Source organism: Telopea speciosissima, chromosome 5, assembly GCF_018873765.1.
Source record: "Telopea speciosissima isolate NSW1024214 ecotype Mountain lineage chromosome 5, Tspe_v1, whole genome shotgun sequence".
In the NCBI taxonomy this organism is placed as follows: Eukaryota; Viridiplantae; Streptophyta; class Magnoliopsida; order Proteales; family Proteaceae; genus Telopea; species Telopea speciosissima.
This window is the reverse complement of record NC_057920.1, coordinates 5,236,380-5,253,353: the sequence shown is the minus strand read 5'-3', so window position 1 is coordinate 5,253,353 and position 16,974 is coordinate 5,236,380. Positions and strand designations below refer to the sequence as shown.

Here is a 16,974-nt window from a genome sequence, read left to right as displayed (position 1 = left end):
CATTTGATTGGATCACCCTCCCATTTTTACCAGTATTTCCCATTGTCAGGTACCAATCGGGTTCGTGTGGCTAATGGATCCCTATCCTCTGTTTCAGGAAAAGGGTCCATTGAATGTTCTCCTAGTATTTCCCTTTCTTCTGTTCTTCATGTCCTGAAATTTTCTACTAATCTTTTGTCTATTAGTAGTCTCACTAGGGATTTAAATTGCAAGGTGACATTCTTCCCTTCTCACTGTGTTTTTCAAGACTTGAAAATGGGTGGTACGATTGGCAGGGGTAGGATGGATGGTGGTCTTTATCTGCTTGAAGGTTCTTCAACATTCTCTATTGTTGCTTCTCTCCCTGGGGCCTCTGCCCGTGCTTTGTCCGAGCTTCACATGTGGCATCGTCATTTGGGTCATCCCTCCTTAGGGATTTTATATAAGTTTTTCTTGCTTTATTTAAACAGTGTAATCCAAATAGCTTTGTTTTTTTTATGCTTACACTTTGGCTAAGCAAACTAGACACACATTCCCTATTTCTGATAATAGAAGTTTGGTTCCTTTTGGTGTGGTTCATTCTGATGTGTGGGGCCCTGCTCGTTATGTGTCTATTTCTGGTTTTCAGTGGTTGGTGTCATTGATTGACTGCTTTTAGTCACACTACTTGGGTTTATGTGCTTCATCAGGAGAGTGATGTTTCTCGTTGTTTCAAGCCTTTTCGTAAGATGGTGCAAACCCAATTTGATGCCAAGGTTAAAATTCTACGGACTGATAATGGGCGGGAATATATGGTTGGTGATTTCAGTCCTATCTTGTTAATAACGGGATTATCCACCAGACCAGTTGTGTTGACACAACAGCCCAAAATGGTGTTTGCTATGCATGTTCCTCCATGGTTTTGGGGTGATGCTGTTTTGCTTGCTTCATATTTGATGAACCAGTTTCCTTCTCGTATGTTGGAGGGTCGTTGCCCTCTTGATCTCCTTATGGGCTCTTCATCCTTTATTGTCCCTCCAAAGGTGTTTGGGTGCGTTGCCTTTGCACGAAATCACCATGTGCATGGCAAGCTTGATCCTAGGGGTCTTAGACAAGGTTCTAAGACTCGGGTCTCGGTGGCATCTCGGCCAAGCCAGAAACCGAGTCGAGCCGAGATCTCGGCGAGTTGCTGCATTTTTTTTTTTTTTGGACTCGGACCCCCAACTCGGTGGGTTTTACACATATTTTTGGTCTGAAACTTGGTATCCAGCCTATTTCAGGCCATTTAAACACAATGGCATGCCCAGATTTGCCAAAAAACAAGTCCAAATATGAGTTTTACTTTGGACCATAGGTTGGTAGGTGACGAGTCATACTAAAAGTCTAAAACAACCTACTCTACATATAATTTAGTAAAACATAGCAAATTAACAATCAAAACATTCTAATTAGTACATATCAATCAAAACATTCAAATAAAAAGTACATTACATCAATGTTCACTGAATTTGTTACATAAAATATGATTGAGCAATAAATTCATTCCCATATTGATCCATAAAGAATTCCCATGTCATGGAATTGCTGTAGTGTTGCACATAGTGTGACACAACTTCCATATAAGTCTTCTGATCAACATATACCAATCTCCCTATCTTAGGGTACATAGGAGGCTGTTGGTATGAGGTGTAAGATCCACTGCTACTGTCATATTGAGTTTGAGGCATGTATGGCTGGTTTGGGACTGGGAATATGTACTCAAAACCTGACTCAGAGCTTTGACTGTCATACTCAGCTGCTGACTGCCCATACTGACCATAGGCACTATAATCAGAACCGGTGCTGAGTGTTTGCGACCCTTCTTTCTGTTGTATGTTTTAGAGTGGCCACCATGGTCTTGATCTTGAGTGGCATGCGTAAACTAAGCCTCACTGGTGAAACGCACAGGGTCCCCCAGCGTTCCCACATCATACTGGTACTGCTCGCGCATCCCCTCATGACGATCATCATAATAACCGCCATTCTGCATGCCACCACCACCACCATCACCACTACCATCATCATCATCAGCAGGACTTCCTACAGTAGGCTCAAAAGGTTTCGGTGACTCTGCATGTGCACGCCCCTCTTGCGACGACATATAATCATCAACATCAGTGCCGGTTACAGACGCAATGGTGGGGTCGGGCCTACCCCCAGGCTGATCCATATTGGGTGTACCACGATCCCTCACCCACTGGAATAGGTGAGCCTCATCGTCATCAGAGTCCTCTTGGAAAATGTTGGACAGTTCAATGGGTTCTTTATCATTGGCCTCAATTCCTTCACGTATGTGCCTCATCCTTAATCTCATATTGTAGTGCATATACACAAGCTGCTCCAGTCGTTCGCTACCCAACCTGTTTCGCCTCTTTGAATGTATCAATGAGAATGTACTCCAGTTGCGCTCACATCCAGAGGATGAACAAGTTTGTGAGAGCACTCTCACTTCTACCTTCCTCAGGTTGGGTGAACTTGTACCATAAAACACCCACCAGTCGGCTGCATTACAAATATAGAATAGTAAGAATATATACATTCTAAAGAGATAAAATTATAATTCATAAATGTAATATCAAGCCACCTACTAGGGTCTGACTTTTGTCTACCCTCTACTATAGCTTGTCGACCGAAACTTGCTGAGGTCTCTCTGAAGTATTTGATCTATTTTCAATTTGAGGCATTAGTATTTCCTATGTAGTAATTACATTCATAAACTAACTACCAAAGTACCAAAATCCCATACTCTCACCTCATCATTGCAAGCAGATTGTGTGTTTGGAGTGGGCTCCAACTTCTCAGTAACAGCTTGAACTGCCTTTAACAATTCTATGTCTAGCCCAAGATCATGGGAGTAGTGATACTTTGGATTCAAATAGTATGCTGGTAAAGTAGACACCACAAATATGATTTGTTAGTGACTTAATGCCTTTGGGTTTTGAATATGTAAATGTAAAAAAGTTATAACATTTAAAGTGTAAAGTATGTTGAACTCACCAGCTTTACGCAATGGATGACTCAAGTGCTTCTCCCACCGCTCATCAATGATGTTAGTGTAGGACTTTGCATTTTGAGATATAGCAGCTCTAACCATTTCCTTCATTTTTTGGATGATAGCATAAATGTGGGCCAAGGTAGGCTTCTTCTCTGTATCAACCATCCTCAGGACTGCCACCACGGGCTCTAATATGGCAACCACTTTCCCCAAGTCCTTCCAAAATCCATCAGTTGCAATGGTCTGTTGTGTTGCCTTTGCTTCTTCTGACTTAGAACCTTGCCAACCAAACCATTGTTTACTTGCAAACATAGACTTCAAACCTATCGCCTTAGTCTGAAAGCTCTTCAATGCAATGTAATTGGTGGCAAATCGAGTGACACCAGGCCTCACTAAATCTCCATTGCATTTCTTCCTCAACAAGGCTAAAGCATAAGCATGGTTGTACACAAAAGTTGTCACTTGTCTTGCCCTATTTACCACACCCGCCACCAAAGTCTTTTTCCCCATGTCCTTCAGCATTAAATCAATAGAATGGGCTGCACATGGGGTCCAAAAGAGCCGGATCCTCTTACTCTTCTTATTCATCAACTTCTCTCCAGCCTTTTTAAAGTTGGAACCGTTGTCCGTCACAATTTGGATAACGTTCCTTGGTCCTACCTCCTACACCACTTGCTTCAACTCCTTATACAAGTTTGATGCATCCTTTACATTCTTTGATGCATCAATAGACTTCAAGAATACAGTCTTTCCATTGCAACTCATCATGAAATTTATGATGGACAATCTAGTAGGTCCAGTCCATCCATCAGCCATACGAGTAACCCCATATGTCTCCCACATTGGCTTCAAACCATCAATGTAATCTTTCAGCTCCAATACCTCCTGAGGCAAATATACATTGTATAATTCATGTGGTGAAGGTCCCTTCCATCCTACACCAGCCCTCCTTGTAGCATCAAGGAATGCATTATAGTATGTTCCTTGTGCTACATTGGCTGGAATGCCATGGTAAAGCATGAACTTGCTGAAGGCTTTTCGTGCTTCCTCTTGTGTACCACCAAATATTTGCGGGATGGTTGGCTGGTAGGCATCTTCTTGTTGTCTAAAAGTTGTGGGATCCTGCTAAAAAATGGGATTTGGAGCTTGTACTCGTGGTCGGGTTGGGGGGTCGTGGTATATTTCTTGTCCCAGTGCTTTTCCTCCTCCCATCTTCTTGTACTGGTGCAGCTGAGCCAGATCCACTAGCTCCTCTTGCTTGCTCATATGCTCTTATATTCTCAAAATGAAAACTTTGTCTACTCTCAGCCAAAGTCTGCTGGTAAATTCTCCATTCAGCCTCTGATTGAAACTCACCAGGTGGAGGCCCAATGTCAGTATCATCTCCGCCACGGACCTCTACACCAGTCCTCTCTAGTACTGCCTCATCAAACTCTTGTTGCATTTTTTCCCTCTCAGCTTTCTTTAATCTTCCTCCTTTCAAGTGTTGTGCCATTGCCACTTTCACTTGGATAGGAACATTTGGGCATGAAGCAACATCCTTGCCTGTACCAGACAAGTGTTGCTTTAACCTGGTGGCTCCTCCAGATAGCAACTTCCCACAATAATTGCATTTGGACTTCTTTTTGTCTGCGGACATGGGGATTCCATGTTGCCATGTTATATTAGACATTGTGTATAAAATGTCTTATATTTTACACTATTACATAAAAAAGCATGTATTAATAACCATGGATCACTTAAAGTAAGGTATTCAAGACTTAAAGTATGCTATTTATAACTCTTAAACGTAATGTCAAGCTACTGGAACTATGAAATAACTATCTCTTATTTATCCTCTAACCCTAGTATTTATTTCTTAATTAAAAATAATATATTTTGAATTTTTTTAAAAAATATTTATACCTTAAAAGTATAAGAAAAATATAATGTAATGATGTATTTGACACCTATGAAGTTGAATATTATGTACATATGTTGCACATAATTTTCCATAGCAACAAGTATTTTTCCTTAATATTATATATATATTTTTAATTTTTATAATATATTTATTAAATCTGAAAAATAAAATAAATTTTTTAATGGGTGAAAATCAAAAATTAATCCATGGGGCTGTAGAGCATCCCAAGTTGTTTAACATATATGAAAATCATTTTCAAACAATCACTATTCATCCTATTTTTTTCAATTTTTTTTTCAAATAAATCATTTATTTTTTCAGAAATTATAATAAAAAATTTAATAACTGAAAAATAAATCCGACTCCATCAAGTGATAGATCGGGCAAAGATGTTTAATATATATCAAAACCACATGAATCTAACAAGGATTACACAATTTTTTTTGAAAAAAATAGATTTGAGGAAAACTAGAAAATACCTTTGAAATCCTAGAAATAAGTGATGATTTTTGGACTGTTGGAGTTGAATATTCATTTTAGCACTTGAATCTCACTTCAAACAATGCAATCCACCCAAGATTTGAAAGAAAGAGGAAGAAATTTGAGGGAGAGAGCTGTTTGAGTGTTTTCCCCTTTGTTTAGAGAGCTATGGACAGAACTATCGAGATTTCCGAGTTCTGTCCATTGCCCTCTTTTAATAAAATGGGCACATGGGCCAAATGGGCAATTAAAATGGGTAAAAAACCATGTTCTAACCCGATACCGAGATCTCGGCGAGATATTGAACTTTTAAAACTAAAAAAACTGGAAAAAATGTGTACCGAGACAATACCGAGATCTCGAGATCTTGCCGAGATCTCGCTGAGAAAGTATAGTTTTAGAATGCGTATGGCATCTCGTCTCGGGATCTCACAAAACCGAGAAACTCGGCGAGATCTTGCGAGTTCTCGAACCATGGTCTTAGATGCATTTTCTTGGGATATTCTGCCACTGAGAAGGGTTACAAATGCTATCATCCTCCATCACGCCGGATGTTTGTTACCATGGATGTGTTTTTCCAGGAATCTGTTCCTTATTACTCGTCTCCTACACCTCTTCAGGGGGAGTTTAGGACTACAGGGAAAGAGGTGCCGTTTGTGATTGCCCCTATAGAGCTGCCCATGATGGAAGATGACATCAAAGTTGCAGATGGTGTTACTGATCAAGAGCAGCAGCCCAGGGTAGAGGAAGAACAAGCTCCTTTCCAGCCCACAGTTTAGGGTGTGGTTTAGGGGGAGCCTCAACCATCTCTTCTTTCTCCTTTTAAGGTTTTTGTTTGTTCTCGAAAGAAGAAAAACAGAGAGCAGGCTACTAAGACCACCACCATCTCTCCTCGCCGATTGGATTTACCGGATTCAGGTCTACCATGTACTCCTAATGTGTCTGGTGAGTCGATTTCTTCCAGTGATCCATCTCTAGACTTACCCATTGCTGTTAGAAAACAAAAAAGGTCATGTACTCAACATCCTCTTTCTAATGTTGTGTCATATGACTCTCTGTCTACTTCCTTTCATGCGTTTGTCATTCCTAACACTTGGTAGGAAGCACTGACTCATTTTAAATGGAAAGAGGCAATGGATGAAGAAATGCAAGCTCTTGGAAAGAATGACACATGGACACTGGTGTCTCTTCCTCCAGGAAAGAAAGCTGTAGGATGTAAATGGGTGTTCGTAGTGAAGCACAAAGCTGATGGGTCTGTGGACAGGTACAAGGCACGGCTGGTTGTTCGAGGATTCACCCAAACTTATGGAATTGACTACCAGGAGATTTTTGCACCGGTAGCCAAGATGAATACTGTGAAAGTGATCCTATCATATGCTGTGAATCAAGGATGGGACTTTCAACAACTAGATGTCAAGAATGCATTCCTGCATGGAGAACTTGAGGAAGAGGTATACATGGACATTCCTCTAGGATTTGCTTCTCTGAAGACTCAGGGGAAGGTGTGTAAACTCAATTGTGCCCTGTATGGTCTAAAACAATCTCCCAGGGCCTGGTTTGGGAGATTCCATAAGGTATGGTATCGATAGGTTTCAAGCAGAGCAATGCCGATCATACTCTCTTCATTAAGAGAACTCATGCACATATCACTATTTTGATAGTTAATGTGGATGATATTGTTATCACTGGGAGTAGTGTGGAGGAGATCTCCTCCCTAAAAAAATTCTTGGGACAGGAGTTTTAGATTAAAGACCTAGGAAAACTGAGGTATTTCCTAGGTATTGAAGTGGCATATTCAGCTAAGGGTATTTCTCTCTCCCAAAGGAAATACTCCATTAATCTATTAACAGATACAGGAATGTTGGGTTGCAAGCCTGCTAACACCCTTGTGGAACCTAATTCTCATCTTCGAAGTAAGGACGGAGAACCAGTTGACAAGACTAGTTATCAGAGGCTGGTTGGGAGACTTATCTATTTATCCCACACTCGCCTAGACATTGCATTTGCTGTGAGTCAATATATGCATGATCCATATTCATCCCATTTGGATGTTGTGTACCGGATTTTGCGTTGCTTGAAGGCTGCTCCTGGAAAAGGTGTCCTCATCTCATCTCATAATCACCTTCGTATTGAGTCATTTACAGATGCTAATTGGGCAGGCTGCCCTGATGATAGATGTTCTACTTCTGGCTACTGTACCTATGTTGATGGCAACTTAGTCACCTGGTGGAGCAAGAAGCAATCTGTGGTAGCTCGTTCTAGTGCAGAGGCGGAATTTCGAGCCATAGCCCATGGCATTTGTGAGTTACTATGGTTAAAGAGTTTACTTCAGGACCTTGGTGTTCCATTTGAGCTGCCCATGCGTCTCTACTCTGACAGTAAATCTGCGACCAATGTTGCACATAATCCGGTTCAGCATGATTGAACCAAACATGTGGAGATTGATCGCCACTTTATCAAGGAGAAACTCGAATAGGGTCTTGTTTGCATTTCGTTTGTCTCTTCGAGTGATCAGCTGGCTGATGTATTTACTAAGGGCTTACCTAGTAAGAACTTTGTTTCAGTTGTTAGCAAGTTGGACATGGTTGATATTTATGCACCAACTTGAGGGGGAATGTTGTAATATGGGGTACAAGGGTATAATTGTCCAGTGAGGTTTAGTCTGTGTTGCCTTACTTCATTATGATTATTATAAATAGGGAGGACCTGTGTCTCATTGACACAAGTTCAATTCCCCAAATATTCCAACAGAGCTCTATATGTCCAGTACTAGAATAGCAACAATGTTTTCTTATTTTTTCTTTCGAGAATTAATATTATCGTACAAGTTTAGTTGTTAAGCTTAACAAGACTACAGCGAGTATTGTCAGTAAATCCGGATGTGAAGTTGAGGTCATCCCATGTAATAATCTTCTTCAACTTGAAGACCAATTTGGCAGAGTAAATTGATTGAAATGTATTTGAAAGATCTGTGAGGCTGGATGTAATGTAGCCTTAAAAAGGAAAAATCAGAGATATGTGAATATGTAGTTGAACATGAAGGTGGTTCTTCATTTTGAAGCCAGATCACTTCTTGCAACATGCTTTAATGAGTACCTTGAGAAACGCGTAATTTATCAGAATTGGATCAATAAAATGGACTTTGATAATGGACCCTGTAAAACTAAGATTCTATCATTTTGTTTGTTAAAGTTTTATTCTTTTTTTGGTAGAACTTCTATTTATAAGGTGCATAATTTCTAGAGGGTCATACAAGGGGCATGGATGTACAACTATCTATGGTCATTCATCTGACTGATGTACTTATGGCTGTATGCAATATCATGCAATAGCATGATGAAATGGACATTCTGCTTTCAACTTTTGGTGAATCTTGGCCACCTTTGAACTGATGATTCGAATTAAGTGTAGGAGATAGGAAGTATGAAGTTCAATCTTTCCCCTTTCTCTATGTTATGATTGTTAATATCGGCCTATGAAATTTTGATTATGCATTTATAAACTATTGTGATATGATTAGAGTTCAGTCAGTTCATTTCAGAGAAGTGTAGCTCATTTCAGTGAAACCTTTGTATGGAATTCTCTTAGGGCCTGTATAATGTATATTGCTTCACAGTTACTGTGTTCTTTATACAACAATAGCATCTCAGCCTTATCCAAATCCAACTAAATGGGGTCGGCTACATGGATCCTTGCCCTCCAATCAGCTCTATTCGAGGTGATACAAGGCGTAAGCTATGCATGTCTTTCCTTACCACTTCTCCTAAGGTCATTTTAGGTCTGCCCTTGGCTCTTTTAGTTCCTTCAATCTGAATCAAATCACTCCTCCGTATTGGAGCGTCCAAAGGCCTCCGTTGAACATGGCCATGCCACCTCAAACGACTTTCTCGTAGCTTAACATGTATTGGAGATTTGAAGCTACTCCCAAATCAACTCTAATATGATCATTCCTTAATCTATTCTTCCTAGTTTTGCCACTCATTCGTCTCAACATCCTTATCTCCGCTACATTGAGTTTATCTATGATGCTTCTTAACTGCCCAACATTCCACACCATACATCATAGCCGGTTGGATGACCTTCACAGTAAAATTTTCCTTAAAGTTTTAAAGGAATACGCCGATCACACAACACTCACCTCTCCACGTCATCGATCCTATTTTAATTCCCTGTGAAACATCATCCTCTATATCATCTTCTTTATTTATGATTGAGCCCAGGTACCTAATATCCCTCATCAATTTTCGCCACCTCATATCCGTCTTAGTGTAACCAAAGTTACACACCATATACTCCATCTTTGTACTACTTATCTTAAAACCTTGATTCCAAGGTTGATCTCCATAACTCCAACTTGGCGTTAATCCCTGCTTTTGTCTCATCCACTAAAACAGTATCATCAGCAAAAAGCATACACCAAGGAACCTCATCTTCAATGTCTCTAGTTAAATCATCCATGATAAACGCAAGCAAAAAAAGGCTTAGAGCTAATCCTTGATGTAACCTAATTGTAATTGGGAATTCACTACCTTGGCCCCTCACAATTTTTACACTTGTCACCGCACCATTATACGTATCTTTAATTATATCCATATATTTACTTAAAACACTTCTCTTCTCTAGTACTTGGGAGATTAACTCTCTAGGGACTCTGTCATAAGATTTTTCTAAGTCAATAAAGACCATGTGGAGATCCTTCTTGCAATCTCTAAATATTTCCATGAGTCTCCTAAGTAAATAGCTTTTGTCGTGGATATTCCTGGCGTAAAACCAAATTGGTTCTCCATAATAGTAGTTTTTTTGTCTCAGGTGGGTTTCAAGAACCTCTCTCATATTCATAGTATGACATTAGTTTTATGTATCTATAATTATTGCAGCTCTGAATATCACCTTTATTTTTGTAAATTGGAACCACGATGCTTCTCCTCCAATCATCTGGCATTTTCCTAACCTCGTCTTCCTTAAAACTTCTTTTACTCATGACACCCTAATTTTTCGTATATATCTATGATATGTGGTGTCTTGATGGGTTCCGGAACACTATTACCTGAAGTGTGTTCATTTAGTAGGCTGTAGAAATAACCTTCCCATCTCTTCTTAATGTCCTCATCCCTTATTAGTACTTTACCATTTTCATTTTTAATACATCTAACATGGTCGAGATCTCTACTCTTCCTTTCCCTCACTTCAGTTGTCTTATATATAATTTTTTCCCCATCCTTTTTGCTCAGATTGTTATATAGAAATCTTCATACTTCTTCTCCCTTGCTTTTACCATAATCTTCTTAGCTTCATTTCTGGCAAATTTATACCTTTGTAGATCTTCTACATCCTTATTTCCTTAGTCCTTTGCCACGTCTTAAAATTAGCTTTCTTAGTCTTAATGGCTGCTTGAACCTCATCATCCCACCACCAAGTCTCTCTAGAGGAATGATGTTTTCCTTTCAATTCGCTTAGGACATCTTTTGCAACCTTCTTAATATAAGTAGTTGTTGGTTGAACTGTGGGTCAGAGAAAGGGAATAAAATAACGAAATGGCTTATATTAATGAGCGAAAGGCCCCTCTATTTATAATAAAGGGGAAGTTACAAATAATAGAAGCTAGGCGATGTGGGACTAAAACCCACATAGTCGACATAAGCTAATAACACTTAATAACATAAAAATAACCCCAAAAGGACCAGAATACCCCATGGTATTCTGGTGTACATTATTCTAACACTCCCCCTCACGCTGGATTATACAAATATGAAAGAAGGAAGATCCAGCGTGGACTAAAGAAAAAAAAACTCTCTACTAAAGAAAAACTCTCTCCATAACAATGCTAACACTCCCCCTCAAGTTGGCGCATACAAGGTACTAATGCCCAACTTGAATGAAAAATGGGAAAAATAAGTTGTAGCAGAATCCAGCTCCAAAAGGAATGCAGCTCCCAAATAGACCTTCAAGAACTTTAAAAAAATAGACCTTCAAACTTGGGCAGACTTGATCAATTGTTACCAATCTTCAACAATTGTCCAGGGATGAATCTCTGACTAATAATCTTGAAGGTAAGTAACTAGGGTAGCAAGCAGATGAGTCAGGCAGTAATAAAGATCAAGTAGCGGAAACAACCAAACTGTAGGACCTCATATGGGCAGGCAATAACCAAACATCTTCAAAACTTTTAACACTAACCTCCCCCTTACGGCAAACGTAACCCAATAACAAGGTAGATACTTATTGGCAATGGTGAAACCTCTGACCTTCTATGTTTTGCACCAAGTGTCCCTATATGTTCTGCTCTCTGCAATGGCTGCAGGTATACTGTATATAATCCCCCCCTCACGTGTAGTGCACGTGGACATAAGAGAGATTAGGTTAGAGATAGGGCAAAACATAACATTCCAGAATGGTTCAATGGCTGCCAAGTATAATGGAAAAAAGAAGAAATGGTAAAGAAGAGAATACCATTAACTTCCAAGGGTGTTATGGGTAATGCCAAAGGTATGTTTTGGGAGGTGGTGAAGGAAAAACAGCAGTGGGATAATGGAGTAGGATTAACTTGGGTAACATAGAAAGCTCCAACCTTCTTCTATCAATCAAACAAACACTTTGAATGGAAACCCCTGCAGGGGAGAAACTCCTAACCCCAATATTCAGATCTGAAAAAGATACAAATCTGATTCGAAGTAAGGAAATGCTCCAATTGTCAAGGCTTGTTCAATCTTCAAACAGGGAGGAGCAATTGTGCAAAAGTTTCCATGGTAGAAACTCCCACATGCTAGACAATTCTAAGAAGATATCCGGACAGCAATGAATGGAAGTAGCTTCAACAAAACTGGATCAGATCTGAATCTGTAACAATGCTAGTATGCAAGCTCCAAAGTATGCCGGATATTAACCAGAAAAGCTTCACATAACTGAATAGGTTCGTAGGTGCAACCAAAAAATTGTGGAACACATTGTGGTAATCCCAAATAGGCTGATCTCCAGGGTAGTAGAGTCTTCAATAACGAGAGAAATTCGATCTCCAATAAGAGGAAACACAGTCACAATTATAGGGCAGCAGTATTCCACATGAAGGCAGCAGTAACACATCAACCAGTCATGCTTACAGAAGCCAATCAATAACACCAGCCAGGTAGGTAGTGAAGCTCATAATAACCCGCCAAATAAGATAAATAACCAGACAAATCCATAGGTAGTTGAAGCAGCCAGCCATATAGGAACAAGAAAAACAGCTTGATAATTGAAGAAACCAAGCCAACAGAATGAACCGGAGTTTTTTTACTAAAAAACCTGATGTAAGATGCTGAATAATGGGCTGTACACTCCTCTGATGTTGATAAAACTCTCCTAAAAAATTAGCAACTGTGGACTGCCCTACCCCTTAGATTGATTATAGCCAGGGTTTTGTAAAAAACCCTGAAAGTGAATATCGATTGTAGGGAAGGGGTTCTTCAACAAAGGTGAGGCTGACATGTCAAAGGTGCTTGCTTATTGTAATACTTGCTGACCAAAAACTGCTGGAATGGATCTCCAGTTCGAATGACCAATCTCCTTGGTAATTGAGACTTGATCTTCACATGGGAGAAATACCTAAAAATCGCAGATAATGAGGGCAGCAGCTATCTTGGGCAGTAGACCTTCTTCAAGCCATAAATAGTTGAAGTAGAATGTCCTTCGTGATGGTAGAAACACCAACAAAAAATTCCAAATAGCAGCAAACATCCCTAGCCCAAATCGATTTTTATCAGGGTTTTGGAAAACCTTGAAAAGAAGAGATCGATTGGGGTAGGGGCCTTCAAAAAACTTGGATAGGTGCAATATTGAGGTCGATTAGTCTTTGAAGTAGGAGTAATCAGCCCTCCAAAAATTAGCAAAAACTGAAACCTAAAAGTCAGGGTTTTTGGCAGGTAACCAAATTAGCAGGTTAAGGAATTTTTGCTGTAGAAACAAATCCAGCCATCAGAAAGGGTCCAAACTTAGGTCGAGTATGGCTTGTAGTAGTAGGGAATCACCCCCAAAAAATTAGCTGCATCTGAAAAGGGAAACCCTAAAATCGATTGGAGTCAGGGTTTTTCAAAACCCTGACAAGTTGAGATCAATTAGGGTAGGGGCTGGAAAGGTTAATGAAAGATGGAGAAATAGAAAAAAGGAAAGGAGGTCAATGGAATAGGATAGGAAGGTGCTGGAAAAGGTTGCGTATGGTGCTCCAAAAGTGGAGGATCAGTCTTCTTTAGGTGATAGGAATCTGATCTCCAAAGACAAAAGGGAAACTCCAAATCACAGATTAGGGTCCAGCAGGATTTTAATGAAAAACGATAGAAGAGAAAGGGGGGCAGCACTAAATCATCGATATTATGTCTACCTCATTAGTGCTGCCCCTGTTTTTGGGCTGAAAGGGAGAAGAACAGGAGCAGGAAAAAACGAGAAAAGCGAGAAGAGGAGGTGAGATCGATTGGAGGAAAAGAAGGGAGAAAATAGGGTTTTTCTCTCTAACCTAGATCAGACCAACTCTGATACTATGTTGGTTGAACCGTGGGTCAGAGAGAGGGAATAAAATAATGGAATGGCTTATATTAATGAGAGAAAGGCCCCTCCATTTATAATAGAGGGGAAGTTACAAATAATAGAAGCTAGGCGATGTGGGACTAAAACCCACATAGCCGACATAAGCTAATAACACTTAATAACATAAAAATAACCCCAAAAGGACCAGAATACCCCCACGGTATTCTGGTGTACATTATTCTAACAGTAGTCATCTCATTCCACGCCGTATTAGTATCTCTCTCAAAGTCCCACTTTCCTTGTTTGACCACTTCATCAATAAATGATTTCAAAGTATCTCCTTTTAAGCTTTACCACCTTATCCTAAGGCAAATAAGCTCACCTTACTTACGAGTTACGATTCTGTAGTGAGGCACATATCCATGACCACTAATCTATGTTGTGTGGTTAAGCTCTCCCTTAGTATAACCTTATATAACAATCTATCGGACCTTCGAGTTAGGAAGTGTTGAGAGATATGTAGCACGATAGGGGGACTCCTCCTATTATGGTTTCCTTTATTAGTTTATGTCTTTAATGGTTAGTTTTCTAGTCTAAGTTTGTTTTTTGTTTTAGGCTTTAGGCTTAATTAGGTAAGAGCTATATTCTTTTAGCAATTCTGTTTTGGCTTAATATAAATATATGTTGGCTGGTACGGTAGATGATACATTCTATCGTACAACTCTTTTCTCCCATTGTTCTCTCTTCTTCTCCATCTCTTTCTATCTTCTCTCCTCTCTTTGCCAGGCACTGGTTACAGGTTCTGGGATTCTTTACAGGAAGAAATCTATTTGGCTATTATGATGCCCACTTCTGAAGGTAACTAAATGCTCCTCTCTCTTTTCAAAGTGTTTACAATGGATAAATCATAAGCCACTACAAAATCTAAAAATGAGATCCCCTCATTCCTCTTTGCAAAACCATATCATCTATGTACACCTTCATAGCCTCTATGATCTTTCCCAACATGTCCATTTAGATCACCCCCTATAATAATCTTTTCTCATTGACTAAAATCTTGCACTAATTCATCCATGTGTTCCCAAAATTGTAACTTAGTACTTTCATCCAATCCTACTTGAGGCGCGTAAACGCTAATTATATTGATAACATCATTCTCCCACAAGCTTGATGCATATAATCCTATATCCGAATCTTTTAACATCCACCGCATCATCTTTAAATCTCTATCCACTGCTGTGCCTACTCCAATTCTATTACTTTATCCCCCGTATACCTTAGTCTAAAATCGTCCAACTCTTTAGCTTTTTTACCCTTCCATCTAGTCTCTTGAATACAGGCTATGTTAATCCTTCTTCTCCTTATACCATCTATCAATTCTAGACTCTTACCTGTTAAAGATCCAATGTTCCAAGAGGCTAATCTAATCCTACGCTTTTTGACTAGCTTCTTTACTCGTACTCGTCCATGGTGTGAGAACCCTTGCCTATTTGTCACCGCATCCGGGCGCCTACGTGGCATGTCGCTTAGGGGGGACACACTAGCTAACCCTTGCTCACTTTTCACTACACCCGGGTCATAGTGTAGCGCATCGCTTATTCTGTCAGGGAACACCCTAGCATAACTTTTGTAATATAAGGTAGTAGAATCCATGTAAAAATGTTTGGCTAGGGTTTTTTTTCCCAGTGCCAGCTACCAACCTGATGCACCAACCCTTCTCCTTTATCCGGGCTTGGGACCGGCAGCAAACACTGGCGGAGTTTTGCTGTATTCTTTATCCAATGCAGTTACTTGTATTCTTGGTGGAAAATTGTGTCCCTTTGTTACTTTTTGTGATGGGATTGATGATTGGGACAGTGGAACCATGAAGGTTAATGACATTAAGCAAGAGTTTCTGGTTCTCTTCGCTTTGAAGCACTTTCAACTTATGCTCTCTCTCTGGTGTGCGCATGCTTACAAGTTACTAATGCTTTTGCATATTATTGTAATTTCATAATGTGCGATGAGTACTTAATTTCTTATGTTTCACTCATTCACTGTATTCTGTCTTATTTAGCTCTTGGTGATCATGTCATTTATATTTTCAGAAGCTGATTTTTTGGGAACACCTTGTTGCAGGTTGTTAAACTTCCGCGTTCCCCATGTGTTGATGATATATTGAAGAAGTATCTTGATTACAAGTCAAAGAAGGATGGCATGTGAGTTTCGTATGTTGTGCACTTGTATTTATTGCACGATTTATAATCATATATTCTGGTGTAGCTTTCCTGTTCTTTACATTCTTGGTCATATTTTTTAAGATATTGTTCGTTTATTGTCAATGTGCCAGGAAAAGCTGCTCCATTGCAATTATTCTGTATATCAACATTTAAGTAACATGATACATGAATCATTGGCATTTGCTGGACCCTTCCATAGTAATCACACCCATAGTTAGTAAATATGCATTTTATATCTGTATTATATGCGTCCCGTGCTGTTTGATTTAAAGGGTTGTCCCCGACTTTTTTTCCCAAAGATACAGAAAAACATGTATTTATACGGAACAGATATTATACGTGTAATACATATAATTCGTTCAAAAATGTCGCTCTCTCCGGCTCAGGCAACGACATCCCCTCCCTTTCTCTGTGAATCTCATGCTCCCTTCTTCGCCTCTCTCTTTTCTCTCATTGCCAGTGAAGGTCAGCGACTGCATCCCTGCCTCCCCCCCCCTCTCCCTCTCCACCCTACCTCTGAATATTGCTTCCCCCTTTAGAGATCACCACATCTCTCCAAGAAAAGGGAAAGTATTTGGAACTTTGAACTTCTCCCATCCAAACAAACCCCCATCTTGAAATTGCCAAACCCAATAAACCGATGTCCCTTTTCTTTTAGTATCTCTGGTCATGTTGGTCGAAAGAAGAGAAAAGAGCGGAAGAATCATACAAAAAAGTTGCCATTTTCTCCTTGAAGAAATAACCCAGAAAATACAAATGAAAAATAGTAGCAGGGGACCAAGAAATAAAGCCCATAGCAGGAAATGACAGAAATAGTTCAGTTAGAGGAATTAACTAGATAAATTGGATATGGGATTTTCTGGATCTGCGATCTAAATAAAGAA

At 39.6% G+C, this 16,974-nt stretch overlaps 1 protein-coding gene across 2 annotated transcripts in view; it reads left to right on the top strand.

Moving 5' to 3' along the window:
- The window catches only part of LOC122661501 (protein MRG1-like), a 77,107-nt gene that overhangs the window by 36,112 nt on the left and 24,021 nt on the right, over positions 1–16,974 (top strand). For both annotated transcript variants that reach the window (XM_043856909.1, XM_043856908.1), the window contains one exon: positions 15,990–16,069. In XM_043856909.1, the coding sequence (XP_043712844.1) occupies positions 15,990–16,069 (80 nt within the window). The remainder of the gene's footprint in view (positions 1–15,989; positions 16,070–16,974) is intronic.